The 14,797-nt window shown below is 39.8% G+C and overlaps 1 protein-coding gene across 1 annotated transcript; it reads left to right on the top strand.

The window, feature by feature from the left end:
- The first annotated feature begins 2,588 nt into the window (after window positions 1–2,588).
- On the top strand, window positions 2,589–12,191 carry LOC119452442 (uncharacterized). Its single transcript, XM_049667128.1, has 5 exons — window positions 2,589–2,687; window positions 5,851–5,898; window positions 6,327–6,362; window positions 10,525–10,666; window positions 12,059–12,191. Exons 1-5 carry the CDS (start codon window positions 2,601–2,603, stop codon window positions 12,070–12,072), a joined length of 327 nt encoding a protein of 108 aa, XP_049523085.1. The 5' UTR covers window positions 2,589–2,600; the 3' UTR covers window positions 12,073–12,191.
- Window positions 12,192–14,797: the final 2,606 nt, after the last annotated feature.

Raw genomic sequence — 14,797 nt, 5'->3', positions numbered from 1 at the left:
CTTAAGCTCCCAGAATACTAAAAGTAGTAGCGTGAAATTCAAGAAATTACAGCAACAGGTGAGAAAAGCCGTCGTTTGCAAAGGGTAGTGACAGCCACCACATCAGGGCTCTCAGAGGTGGTTCCAAACTGCTGACTTGACTAATAGTTGATTTCTCGTGACTGCGGAAGTGGCAAGAAATTGTAACTGTTGGCTGTTGCTAATAGAAAGCAGCCGAGTTATGCTTGGCACGTGAACGCGTTGCCCGGCTTCGAGTTTAAACAATATGAATTACGATTGTTCTGAGCAGCCAGCTGTTACTCTGATGCCTTGAAATTATTGCGCGGTCGTGATTCCTTTAGTTGCTACAATTCCTTGTGTGAAAGCGACTTAGAGAGCGCTGCTGTCGCACATACGAAGCACCCAGGTGTGCGCTCACTTGACAAGTTTTGGGTATTTCGCGCTCCGATATCGAAATGAGGAAAAAAAAGCTAAGCAAAATGTTGAGTACGGTAAACTGTTTGAGCTTATGTTATTCAATGCGAAGCAAAAGAGACCTACGAACTTGCGCCATTTCACCAGAATAATACATTGGTGAAATAATTATTTTTCGGAATGATTATGTAAATAACACACGCAAAAATGCTCCTGTTTACGAAATTCTTCCGCTGACAGAACATCCTGGGGGCCGTGTTCGTTTCTCGTAGCTTGTTTGATAAATCATATTAGCGTTAGCATAACACCTTATATGAACACAGGCCCACACCAATAATAAATTTTTCGAAACTGCGAACAAATATGCTGTAATGTTTTTTTTCAGATATTTGAAAGTTCTTCATGTGATTGTGCTTCTCCTTATGCGTCAAATATTTTCTTTTACAGACGCTTATTGAAGGCGTGTTGTTATTAGTAAACGTAAGTTTGCCTTGCCTCCCATTTTGATCCATTATCACGTCACGTCGTCATTTATGTTGCCTCGGTAAATATCAGTTTGAGAAAACAGCGAAGCAATAGTTTTACGAACAGTTTTGTTCAGTAATGCAATGGAATATGATGTTTGGATATTCCGACATGGTAACATGTCATCGGTGTGCCGTATATGGTCGCAATCGCTTGTGAGTGAGCGGATCAGTTTTGTCTACTAAAGTGGCACATGCTATATGTGGGTGTGTCATAATATAAACTGTGTTTGTGTAGCGCATCGACGTACGGCTAACATGAGCGACTAAGACATGTTATTGTCACTTTTGTGTGCTGCTTCGGATGGTATAATGCAAAGCTTTATTGGTTGGTCGCCATGAAATCAATGCCTAGTTATGAATTTTTTTGTGTCAGTGAGCTTATCTTACAGGAATTTTGGCAGACAAATATGCACTCAAAGCTGTCTGGAAAAGATAATAAAGGTGTCGGTGTTTTTTTTTTCCTTTTCAGTGCACCGTAATTGGCGTCTTCCAAAACTTAAGTCCGATGAGCGCACTGAAAAACATGCGAGATATCCTTGTCGCACTTCTGAAGAAAATTCTACCCCCTGGTAAGGTTTGTAAAGCAAAGACCTATGCGACGGATTACATTTGCTGTCGTTTGTATGCAAAATACGATAAAACATGCCTGCGCGTTAGACTTTTACGAAAAACAGTACGGACGCTGGACCGTCAGACAATCAACTAGTTTGCTTCATCGCCATTTAGGACATATAAGGCAGGACATTGTTCAAATTATGAAATACATTCACTATGAGAATATTATATGTACATTTATTAAGTGTTAAAGTTTAGGCACCACTATCATTGAAAAGCGTCTGTTATTCATACGTGTGTTTGCATAGCTTTAACCGTGCCAGCCTGAAGTTTTTGTCTACTGCTCTATAGTACTGCTCAGAAAGTAAGTAACTTAACTGTATTTTGAAGCGTGAGCACAAATTTTCAATGTATAGAGCACAGTACGCTGTAAAAATATTCGTCTTGCCCTTTATGTCTGAATGCACCCTATAGTCTAGAAGCTTTCACAGTGCTTTTTACACCATTTCACACGTAGTTGAAATGCAAAATGTCGTTTGTGTGAAAAATAGTCAATTTCATTGCCACCTATATTTATCTAACCATATTGAAACAACTGCGAGGTCATAAGTATTGTAATACTTAAAGTAAAACACCGCGAAATGTAACACGTTTACCCTATCATACGCATGTGCCCTCACGTTAGGGACACATTCATTGTTAGGACCACAATGCACAGGCACGCAAGCACACTAACGTTAACAATACCATTTATTAAGCTTTTGAACAAGTAAATACAATTAGAATGTTTGTAGTGTTCACTTACCGCAAGGCAGGGTTTTTTGAAGAGGCTAATCTACCCTGTGAATTGTCTCCGCTATAACTCATCAATGTGGGATAGTCGTTTCTAGCGGGTTTACAACTGAAGATTGGTACCTTGAAATATTTATTATTTCACATCATTCTCTATGTATAAAGAATAGCTGCATTCTTAATGCGTCTAGAAGGAGGTATCACTAACGATGTACTGAGGTCAATAAAATTTAGGAATTGTGCAATATGCATGTTGCTGGAAATGACAGTAATAAAGTCTACTTTATTTCAGTGGCGACATTATTAGAGAATATGCCCATGTTATCTTTTGGTAATGACATTGAAGATAACGCATGTCGCGGAGCTATCAAGATGGGTTTTCCCAGCAGTCTTGGCAAGGTACGTAACGCAGAACATTATCCCTACCAATGATATGAAGTACAAATCAGTTTATTGCGAGAAATGGACATGCTTTCAATAATATTCAGTAGCATAAAGATTGAGAAGCATAGACACCAACTAGTGCGTAAGTTAGGAAGGTTGTCCAATTTGTTGAAATAAATTATAAATCTTTCACGCTTCTTTGCGAGAAATATAGTAATTTTTCACCGCCTATATCTGCGTAAGCATTTAGGGCAAATCATTCGCGCAATACTTCTCATTTGCGGCAAAAATTCCATTAATTATGTTAATTTGCTCATATAGCGTAATATTTGTAATCTTAATACACAAAACATGTTTCCTGCATATACAGTAAAATATTCATGAAAATGAGGAGTTCTGTGCAGCTTGTTCCTGAGCGTTAATATTAAAATATTACCCGCCGTGGTTTCAAGTGGTTATAGTATTGGGCAGCTAAGCACGAGGTCGTGGGATGAAATCAAGACCACGGCGGCTGCATTTCAGTGGGGGCGAAATGTGAAAGCACCCGCGTACTTAGGTTTAGGTGCACGTTAAAGAACCCCAGCTGGTTCATAATACCTCAGATTCCCTCAGTACGGCGTGCCTCATAATCAGGTCGCGGTTTTGGCGCGGAAAACCCTATAATTAAATTTTAATGTTAAAATAAACTACTTTTTGAAATGATTCATGCTTGTGCATGAAGCTTCAATGGTTTTCGGCCATTATGAAGCTGCTTGTGTGCAATTATGCAGCAAGGATATTGTACACTCCCTGTGATAACTAGCCCCCGTTTGTGGCTTAGGTATACCAGGGCGTTTCATCTAACAATAATTAAAGAAAGCAGTCAAGCTTTGACATTTGACAATTACATATTGTTCGTTAATGTCCTGAATCACTCGGAGCATTTTTTGAAGTGTGACAAATTACATAAGTAGCGTGGTCTTTTATGCAAAGTTTTAAATATTTATGTTGTGGCGTACGTTTCCTTGGAACCATTGTAGATATTGTTATGACAAAGCCAAGATTGTTTCCATAACGATTTAAGTTACACGGTATCCACCGCGTACATGAAAATCTGAATATTCGAAATTAGCTCATTAGACAAATAATTGTCGTATAAAAGTAGTCCTAATTAGTCAAATTAAGCAAGGAATTCGCCTTTTTGCGGAATGTGGGCCACTTTTTGTAAAAAAATTTGGCTCAGGCCACATGAAACACCTAGTAAATTACCTATTAAGATAGACGAAGTTATGCGTGTACCATAATTGTCAGAATTGTCCCATGTCATGCATCAACCACCACACGTACATACATTACATATCATAGGCTTATTCTTCCGCACTTTCATTGTTTCAATGCTTTCAATTATTAGCACTGGATACCCGATAACATAACCTCGTGTTCACACTGCGCAAAATTCTAGCTTGAATTAATGCCCTACGCATCTAGATCTAATTGTTTATGGTAATTTACTTGTGTTTACATGTGCTGTTTTTCGTTTTTGTATGTTATCTTGCTTTTTATAACATGTTTCAAGTGTCGTTATCTTAGTTTATAGAGCCGCATTTCGACGAGGGTGAAATGCGATAACACTCATGTACTTAGATTTAGATACACGTTAAAGACCCCAAGGTGGTTCAAATGATTCCCGAGTCTGCACTACAGCATGCCTCATATTCATATCGTGGTTTGGGCACGTAAACCCCATACTTTAATGTTGTCTTCCTAGTACTTGCTTTTACCTATAATTTGTTGTTTTTTTGACCGTGTCGATCCCGTCGTTCTTTATCACAAGTGTGAAGTAAAGATTCCGTTACAACACTTTGTGCTGTGTTCATAGAGTCACATGCAAGATATCCTCGATCTTGATTCCTCTTCCCATGCTTCAAATTTGTTAAATGCTTTCATATTACATACTTTTACGCCCCCTTAGGTTATGCCGTCCCTGCATTTAAGGAACAATGAATGAAATAAATATGATGAAATGGGTGCAGCGCGATTTACACTCGCAATGAGAAGACAAATCAAGTATCGGCGGCAAACGTCCCTTTAATAAGCCAATATTAAACTATGTTGGCTGTGCCTAGCTGCTCTCAGTAATGCTCGAAGTCGGAATCACGACGAGCAGGCCATTGCTTGAAATGTGGGCTCGCCAAAGCTCGGTGTTTAACGTTCAGACTAGCATTGAGGTATAGATGCATCTTTTGTCATTTAGAATGTCCTGTCACTTTTATTCACAGATTAAATTGCTGGCAATGACGGCATTGGGGTGATAAACAGTCGCAGCAACAGCTGGCATAAGCAAGAGGCCTTGGTTTAGCCAGTGTAGCGTATAGTGATGGAAAGCTCGACAGAATGTTAATGCAAAATAAAATGTCGTAGTAAAATACTTGAAATAGAAATGTACACACAAGGTTCTTATTTTTTTAGAAGTATTCAAAATGCACGTGCTCGGCAATCCAATATTTGGGAAATTTCTGGAACCCTATTTCCTGAGACCTATTAAATACCTGCCGTCCTAAACAAATTTCAAGAAATGCTAAACTTTGAATGTACATGACGTGTATTTAAACATGTTATGGAGACGTTGTTGTCCTCTGGAAGAAAGTGCAATCAGAAATAATACAAAATGTCTGTAATGCGAAACGTATGTAACATAGAAAATGCACTGTAAATCTTGTCTGGTTTCCCTGTTATATTGTGTATAATGACTCAATGTTATTCATTATGTGAGAGATTTTTCATCGTTTACAAGTGCAGTGCATCTTTTATATTGTGTGTATATTCCAATAGTGTCATGCAATGTGTGTTTTGTTGTGTGTACTAAATTGGGATAGTGTCATGCAATGTGTTATGTGCTGTGTGTAGTACTGTACAAGTGACAAGTTCTCGTATCTAGGATAGTGTAAAATGTCACGTTGTTTATCTTGTCTTGTTCAGCACAATTTTCTTTTCAATGTTTCGTTACTGCAGCGCAGCGAACTGTTTACGGTCAGAGGCCTCGTCAGGCCCTAACTGCCTTTAGCTTCTGTCCTTGTATCAGGCATTATATTCTGTCTGCTGTGAAAACTGAAATATAAAAATAAAATAAATGGGAAGCGCTAGCTCATTTCGAGGGTTACATATATGTTGTAATAATTGTATGTTGTTTTCCATGTAGTGCACGGATAATACGCTTAAGCTATGCGAAAATGGACAGACAATCGACGTAAGTAGATCCTTTTGATTCAATTCAATAAATTCCGCAAAGAATGAAATGTCCTCTTGTAAAATAACGTTGCGTGCTGCTACTTCAGATGCCTGTAGGCCGAATGGTCAGCATGAAGTCACAAAATGTTTTTCTAACGTATGACAGGCCTAAGTATCTGGTTAACATCTCATCGAGCACGGATTAGTGAGGCTTAATGAAGATATCACTGCACATTCGACGTATGTTTAGTGTATGCCTGGATATTGCTAAGAATTACTTAGGTGAAAAATAAAATGGCCATTGAATGCCTATTTCAACCACTAAAAGGAAAGGCCACTCGGGGTACTGTAGAAAATGAAGTTTGAATTAAAGAAACATATGGTGGCGTTTATTTGAGTGTGCAAAACAATAGTTTTCTAAATGTAGCAATGAAACTTTATTTACAGATATCAATTATAACGTCACTTCTGTCGACTCTAGGGGTAAGTTGAAAGCAACATTTTTACCTATTGCACTTATCGAGAAGTCCTTCGAAGTTTAAAATTTGCTTGATTGTACGCTATACCTGTATTGTGGGCAACGTATATATATATATATATATATATATATATATACATATTGTTTTCTCCTAAAAATGTAGATAAAACATGAAACTCAACAATAAAGGTTCACGTTCGAAATCTATTCACGCACAAATCAATTGCATGTAATCATGGTATTATTTGGTATCTCTCAGCCAAAATATATTTCATACTAGAGAATAAATACAAACATGCTCCATTTTTAGTACGATGAATAGAAATTAATCTCGCAAGCTTCTGCATTGATCGGCAAATATCAAGACATATTGTATCAGATGATTTCAGGAACTCTGAATATCGATGCATGCAGTACGGCAGCAGCAGAATCTCACATTACGGGGCTTCATTTTCTAAAGAACTAACCATTTGCAAGGCGCACAACGTCATCTTCAGCCGAAGCGATAACTAAGTGGTATGCACTGCACTTCTAGTTCAAGTTATAGTTCGTTGCACCTTTAGCAGTCAGTTCAAGCCCGTCGGCGGAGGCACTATTTCGATGGTGGCTAAATAAAAAAGCAACTGTAAACTTTGGTTTAAGTGTCCATTAAGGAACACCATTTGGCCAAAATAATCAAAAGTTACCCACTAAGGCGTGTCTCATCATCAGATAGAGACTTCGGCACGTTAAACTTCGAAATGTAATTATTCAATGCCATTTTTTCAGCTACAGTTTTGCCTTATGTATCCTTCGAACTAATCGCACAGATGGCAGCAGTTTCACAGTACGCGTGGCCCACCAAGACCAGCACAGATTGCCAATAACCATGACTACACAATAGCACGCTGGTTGTTGCTTCAGACCTGCTCCTGCAAATTCTGGCAGTGGGATGAGTTAGAGCCACAATATTAGTGGTGGGCAAATTTTTGCTTGTCTTTGGCATATAGCAAGGATGAGGTTGATTGTTACTAGTTCACGGTGCGACCATGGCACAATGACCGTGGTGGCTTAGCGGACAGGACGAACAAGGGCAACCGCGTTTTAAGCTTTCATCTGCATTCATCGTAAATTTACGAGATGTAGACGAATATCACTTTCTCGATTACTAATCGAATAATAATGATGGCATAGCGAATTAAATATCAAGAAGGTCAAACGCAGATGCATATATTTAACGCAAGTCTGTTCGGGTGCAATTGGATACCACGCTTATACTGACTAGTAAAGAAAACAGATCCACATATTATGAAAAATCAGAATTATCATCACAATAAGGATTATCACGAAAATATGGATTACTTTTAAAACAACATACCTATTTTCGCAGAAAAAAACTGCATAATTAGCCTCTCGACATTTTTAGAACTTGATTGCAAACAAAATTTCCATGACTGAGTGGATGCGGTATGGCTAGCTTTGTAAGTCACTAAAAAGTTGTTGCCAAATCGGAAGTTGTGAAGAAAGACAAGGGAGAGCGGCTGAAGTACTTGCTTGCCATAGGCGCATGTTACAGAGGCCGTTCCAAGGAAAACATCACTGGTTGTGCCGTAAAAGAGAAAACTTATATATGGCTAGACTGCCAAAAACACAGAATTGCACACTAAGAGAAAAATATCACATGTTTTGACGTAGGCTTCCACCGCCAAACCGAAAAATTTATTTGCAGTGTCGCTTTTGATTCTCCATTGCTTTGAAAACTCATGTAACTTTTTCACGTCTGATAAGTTGCGATACTTTTTTAGCCGACTGGGAAAGTAAACCAACTTCAGCAGTTGATCATGCCAGAATATTTCGTTAGTTTCGATATACAAAATACCGATTGGTTCATTTTGAAACACACATAGGCATAATTATTCAGTAATATTCACTCGTCTTCGAAACTTCGAGTATTCGTCCATCCCTGAAATTTACCCAAGGTAAAACATCGCGAGAAACCAATGCTTCCACATTCGGCTTGTATACATCGTTGTTTCTTCTTGCTCGATTTGAATGAGCAAGCAACTGAAATCTTGAGCGCATTTACGAGGAGAGCCGCAAGACAAATGCTCTTTTAATGAAACGTGTAGACCCTCATCAAGGCGCTCGTATCGGTTTCCCCGCTAGAAAAATTGTGTTCCGGATAGAGAAAATACAGAAGGCACAAAATATTACCATCGACCAATGTCACAGAATAAAACATGCATGATTTCTGGAAGCCAGACAAAATATGACACTATGCTTTACAAGACGGCTGGATTCATCATCCTGAGTCATCGCCGGCGCTTCTGAAGTTTTGTTGGCTTCAAGGACGAATCTACACGCTTACTAATTAACTACCCGTTTGATGTTTAATTATAAGGAGAGCAGTGGGAACTACTTTAAGTATGCAACCAGAAGTTTTGTTTTCCAATTTGTTCTGCAAAAACAGTAAACTGATATTTGCGAAGTAGAAAATGGGATCGGAGGGAGCTACTGCCTTGAGATGTCAATGGCTGGAAGAGTCTGCTTTCTCAGTAAATGCTAGCAACCTTAGATCTGTATAAACTTTGAATCCAGTATTATTTTACAAATGCGATACCCTACAACAGGAATAACTATGGACAAGTTCTAATTTGCTCTGATTTAGAACTGTGTTTGGCCACTACGGGGCTAAGGTTACGAACCAGAAAATGGCCGCCTCAGTAAAAGCCCTTCTTATGCAGAAATGTACTAAAAAGTTTCAAACCGAGAACTACCTCAATAAGGACGGACATCATGAAATAGGGTTTCCATGTTGCTACAATCCATATTGTAATTTACACGTTCCTGCGGAACCAGGGCTTATAAAAGTGTACGTGGAAGGGAGTGTCAAGGCCATTTCTCCGACTTTCATATGTTCTATAATGCTTCAGTGCTATACACTAAGGCTCCATTTGATATTCCTTGTGAATCCGGCCATAGCATTGCAGAAACTTTTCTTTCACATTGCAATCATGGCTTTCGAGAAAGTATTTGCGTAGGCTATGCCTGAGTGCACGGCAGCAGATAGCAAGGATAATGTTTACGTGCCACTTAGTGCATACGATGGCTTCTCTGAAGAGCTGTCAGGCGTCGTGAGAGTACATTAGGGGAATGGACGCATGTGAAAAAAAATCCAATGAGTTGCAGCTTGTCCCAAGAGTGCTCACTTAAAAGAGACTAAAGTGGAAGTTGTAGCTATTTCTCCCGTTCTGCAATTCACGTGAGAGGTTTAACCACATTCACTTAGCTACCAATCTCAGTAAAGCTTTCGGCATTTTAAGACAGCGTTCAAATTTTCTGGCATTTGAAGGCACTACTTTTATTAAGCTTTCGAATGTTTTGAAAATGCAGAATACACGGATAAAGCAAAGGCTTTGAAGGGAACGATTTGGACTCAGTTCACAGCAATGGAACCCTAAACGTTTTGCATAGTTCAATACATTTTAGGTGTGAAGGAAAACATTTTTCTAAGGTCCGCTTTACAAAATTGTTGGTTGCAATGTGGTGGTATTTGCGACGATAGCGGCGAATATAAGTACTTTATATGCTTGAGGTGATCTAACAGACACATTTTACATCACTGGAATATCTATTTCGGTTACGACTGAGCAGCAAATTATTTATTTCTACTGACCTTGAGTATGGTATAAAATATTAAAACAAATAATTTCTCTGTGTTTGTTCTATTGACACATTTTACAAGTGGACACATTTGTTGGTTCGTGCATTAGATATGTGAATAAAATAAAAGAAAGTACTACTTAAATATTTCTACTTCAAGATCAGGTCATGTATATTCCTTCGACTAAAAACACGGCAAGGGATAGCCATGGGTTAAATGACTGTCACGCAATTTGCAAACAACACTAAGGCAAGTGGTAAATGTGCGTAATATTTTTCATAGGTAAGTTTTAAGATTTTACGGTGTCTATTTGTAGTATGCAAGTAAATGCATTACAATATTAAGCAGTACAATTATTATGAGATCAAAAAGAACCCTTAACTGGTGAAGTAGCTAGGCACGAACATTCCTTAGCCGTGCGCGCATGTTTAGAGCTTATTTCGCGCATTACAATGTGGAAGTCAAAGTGAAGCCGCACGCTTTACTAGGGATGCATACATGTACGTTCTTTTAAATCTTTACAGTGTACACTTGAGACACTGCTTACCACTGCGCCAGATGACCTTATCCGCACGCTAATGTGTGACATTGCAAGAGCTCTGGGCGCCCTTTTTGGAAATTTCTTGGGCACACAGAAACTAATTCAAATGCTTGCAGAGGGAACATGTAAGTATGAAATGAAACGCTTAGCAGAATAATATATACAAGAAATAATGCGATGAAACGAGAGAAAGTTCGTGTACTTTTCCTTATGGATTAAATGAAGCAATTTATAACAGCAATGCAGAAGCAACACGTACCTTGAATATATTGACCTTAGGATACATTTACCTTGATAGCATTAGCTCAAGGACTTATGGGAAATCCATGTGCACATATAAATATCTCTGTACCCCTGGACTAAGAGCGCCATAAAGCTTCCGGAAAACAAGAAGTACCCTACATAATTGTAGCCGCAACATTACGGTAAATCGAAATTGTTCACTTGAAATTGTGAATTTTTTCAGCGCACTTAATTTTCCACCGCATTCATTGCACTACTTTTGATTATATTGGACTGCAATTTTGAAAATTTCAGAAGCCATGTCATACAATTATGAGTTGGATAGCATGTCAAAAAGCTTCTATGCCTCGTAGGCTAATCATACGCCAACAAACGGATGGTGAATTTAGCACTTCAGTGTAGGGATACATGCACTGCTATAATACAATAAAGGCAATGGATATCCAATAAACGTAATAGATATCCTTTAGGATATCTATTGCCTTTATTGTAGTTCATCTTGTCCCCAATATTGACAATACGTAAATGTTTCGAAGCAGTTGTGCACAGAGTGAATAGAAGTAAACTTAGAACATGTCTATTCGATGGTAATACCACCAAAGCGACTGGTTGTCATCACACTACTCAAGGTAACAATATTTTCGCTCAACGCATTTTTGTCAGTCTTTTCATGTTCGCAATTAAAATGCAATAGCCACAGAAAAACGTTTGTGTATAGCTGCCGAATGTTCATTGTTTTCTGTGTGGATGTGCACGTTTTATCTTAGGTAGGAACCCTCCTAGTAAATGTTTTTATATATCATTGCAAATACAACTACTGTGCAGTCGTTACTGAACACAATTTAAACATCCGAGGCACAGGCATAGGTTGTAAAGTGTCTTGTACGTTGTTGGACAAGCCAGTGAAATGGATAATTCATAGGGTCACTGAGACAATTTCCGACAATCCTTACTCCTGATTTGAATCCAGCACCTGCCCAGCAGAAGGAATTATTAACGAAGAACAGATGTGCATTTGTTGACACCACTTTCTAACTACCATTTTTTAATGTTAATAGTAGGGTAATGTAGCTCCAACAGCGGGTACGACATGTTTAAAAGTATTCATGTATGCTTACTAGACGAATTGCAGGTACAATGTTTTTAAAAGTACTGATATTAGTAGTACATGAGAACACATCCCTAATATATATACTTTATATAAACATTAACTTTGCAAGATTGTTTGCAAGGTTGTTCGAATCTCCAACCAGTACTGTTTCTTCTCTTTGCAGGCCCAGCATCATAGACTTCGAAATACCAGGCAGCATTTTCTTGTCTATGAAGTGCATGAACAAAACACGGCAAGAGAAAGTTGCTTCTCATTAACATGATGGTCGCATCAATAAATCATTGTTTTCATGAAAAGATACTGATTGTCTCTCATGGATGCCTTCGTTACTATGAAACATCTGGTGTGTCCAGGACTAGTGGATGCAAACTCTATCCGTCTTCTGTGCTAATGTGCTCTCGTAGAAATAATGGACATCACCCCACCGCAAGACAATAGTGCCCAATTCCTACCGTCACTGAGAGATTTTGAGCGTCAAGCCAACATCCTGGAAAGGATACAACTGTACTATTTCTCCTCAATTCCATCTTTCCCTTACCATAGGTCAGTGTTTTTCCATTGCTTAATAAATATGTTTCATTGAATACAAAACATGCGTACTTTTCATTTACTTCCAGAATCCACGCATTTCGCAGAGAGAGTGATTGTGAAGTAGAAGATTCGATATTTTTTGTAGTCATTTAGGGAGCACGGCTCCCTGCCTTGAGAAACGAGAATGGGAAGAAAAAGAAGAAAGAATAAAGAGAAGGTCGTCATAGTCGCAGCATCCTTTAGTGACAGTGGCAGGCAGGCGGCGCACTTACAAGTCAGACACCAGCCCCGTGTTTTCCAAGAACCTAAAGAGATACTTGAAGGTGGAGCTGTGATGCCAGCCGGGAAACATAAATTCTGACGCTGAGACCACAGGACGGCTAATGGGTCGAAGCAATGTGGAGACAATTTGGGAGGACGTTTAAGCTTCGCCTTTAAGAGTGGAACCCGATAGCATTCAAGTATGCCTGACTGCTTTTCACGCTTCCAGGCAACTACAGCTTATGTAACCGTAATGTTTGGAAGCGATAGCTCTACTACTCCAGCTACAAACCCAGAAAACGCCTGGTTCCATAAATCTGACCTTCAAGCTCAGCCAAGTTTAAACTGGGACTTTGCCTGCTTAATGCGCTTTTCTGGAAACGCTGGTGGCGAACGCTATGCACGAAGGCGAGCGTGCCGTTTAATGTTTTGATGGTATTTTAAGTAATATAGCGGGCCGCGCCACTCCTACATTTGAACAGACGTCAAACGGAAGCTCGAAAAGGGGTTTGTGTTTGAATTTCCGCGCAATAGAATTATGTCTTCTCGTTTATTCAAATTACAGTCCGACGCTATCATGTCTGTACGTAGTGTATAAGTCTTTCTTCACAAATTTCCTGACGCATTTTACTTTCAGAATTCCATTAGTTCAATAACGCCTCTGCGCCACGTGGAAGACTTGCGTGGTTGAAGATGGCTGGTTCGGGATGGTTTTCTTGGCGGCGGACGCCGGCTCCGACGCCGGATTTTCTGCGACACGGAGCCTTCTCGCGTTAAAAAAAGCCCGCTTTCTGGAGTAGGCGGGGCTCAAGCAGAGCAGGTGCTCAATTGTTTCTGCCAGGCCGCACACTGAATAGGCCGTGGAGGGAGCCAAGCCCTTGCTCTACATATATGCTGCCGCCCAGGAGCAGATGATGTAAGGCGCAGCAGGAGTGACTGCTGCAGCCTTAATGCCAACGCCGGTGACAAGAAGGAGGGGTACGCCATATTGCACGGCCACCAGATTTGTAGGCGCCGCTTCTTGATCAACGCTGTGGTCTGACCAACACGACGAGTCACATGAAAAACTGTCGGGGATTGTCATTATTCTGTTTGAGACCAAGTTTGTTAAGGGCAGCTCCCCAACGGTTCTCGAACAGCGGGGGCGTGGTCGGTATCAAAGGTCAGTAACAGAAGGCAGAAACGAAGCTTCGCGCTCGGAGCTCCGAAGCAGCCTTGTGACTTGGCATCGATGAGAAAGCACAGAGGCACAGCAGGCAGGAGCATGTGTCGCATATAACGGAAAGAACGGAAGTGCTAAGTTTGGATATTGTGAAACATTAGAATTCTCGGGTATAGTTAAGGCATTGCGCTGAATATAGGGTTTGCTTCAGCAAAGTGGACCTGGCGTTGATACGTGGTGTCCCTATTAAGGTATCAATGCACTTCCCGAAAAGAAGTTCATAATTTTGCTGTAGTAGACGATTATGAACTAAGACTGGCGCAAGCGAGAGAAGTGTCCAGCTCACAACTTCAAAAATTTGAGATGTTCAGCGCATTTGAGAATTCGGTCATTTACAATTTAAAAGTGAACAAATTCGTGTCAAGCGCGATGGTTAAATCTGCTCTTTCAATGTTGGGTATACTGTGGAGAGGTGAAGATGCAAAGGCAGGAATAGAGAGAAGAAGAAAGCGACCGATTAAGAGGTCAGTCAAGTCTAGAAATTAGGCGCATTGACCACGAGCATAATTTGACAGCGACGAGTGGAGTAGCGGACCAACGAATAAAAATGACGGTACCAGGACGCTTTATGACACGCTAAAGACAAAGCTTAAAAAAAAGTTCTTTATGTGCCATTTACGGCATATTTCGGCAGCGTTACTACGTTTCACCCATGTATACTGGAACGTTGAACGAGGTGGTAATAATTTATCATATTAAGCTCAAAATATTTCACTGCCATCCCCCCACAAGTCAGATTTCGCTTATTGCATGTTTGACTTTGTTCTGTATGACTGCTTATGTTCGAAGGAGACGCTGATAGGGAAACACCGCAGTGAAGCAGAATTACGGGGCCTGGCAACTTTATGCGATCTTTGGTTGCAGCTGGGGCGCTATAACGTAAAATGA

Source organism: Dermacentor silvarum, chromosome 5, assembly GCF_013339745.2.
Source record: "Dermacentor silvarum isolate Dsil-2018 chromosome 5, BIME_Dsil_1.4, whole genome shotgun sequence".
Lineage (NCBI taxonomy): Eukaryota > Metazoa > Arthropoda > Arachnida > Ixodida > Ixodidae > Dermacentor > Dermacentor silvarum.
This window is presented reverse-complemented; position numbering and strand designations above follow the sequence as displayed.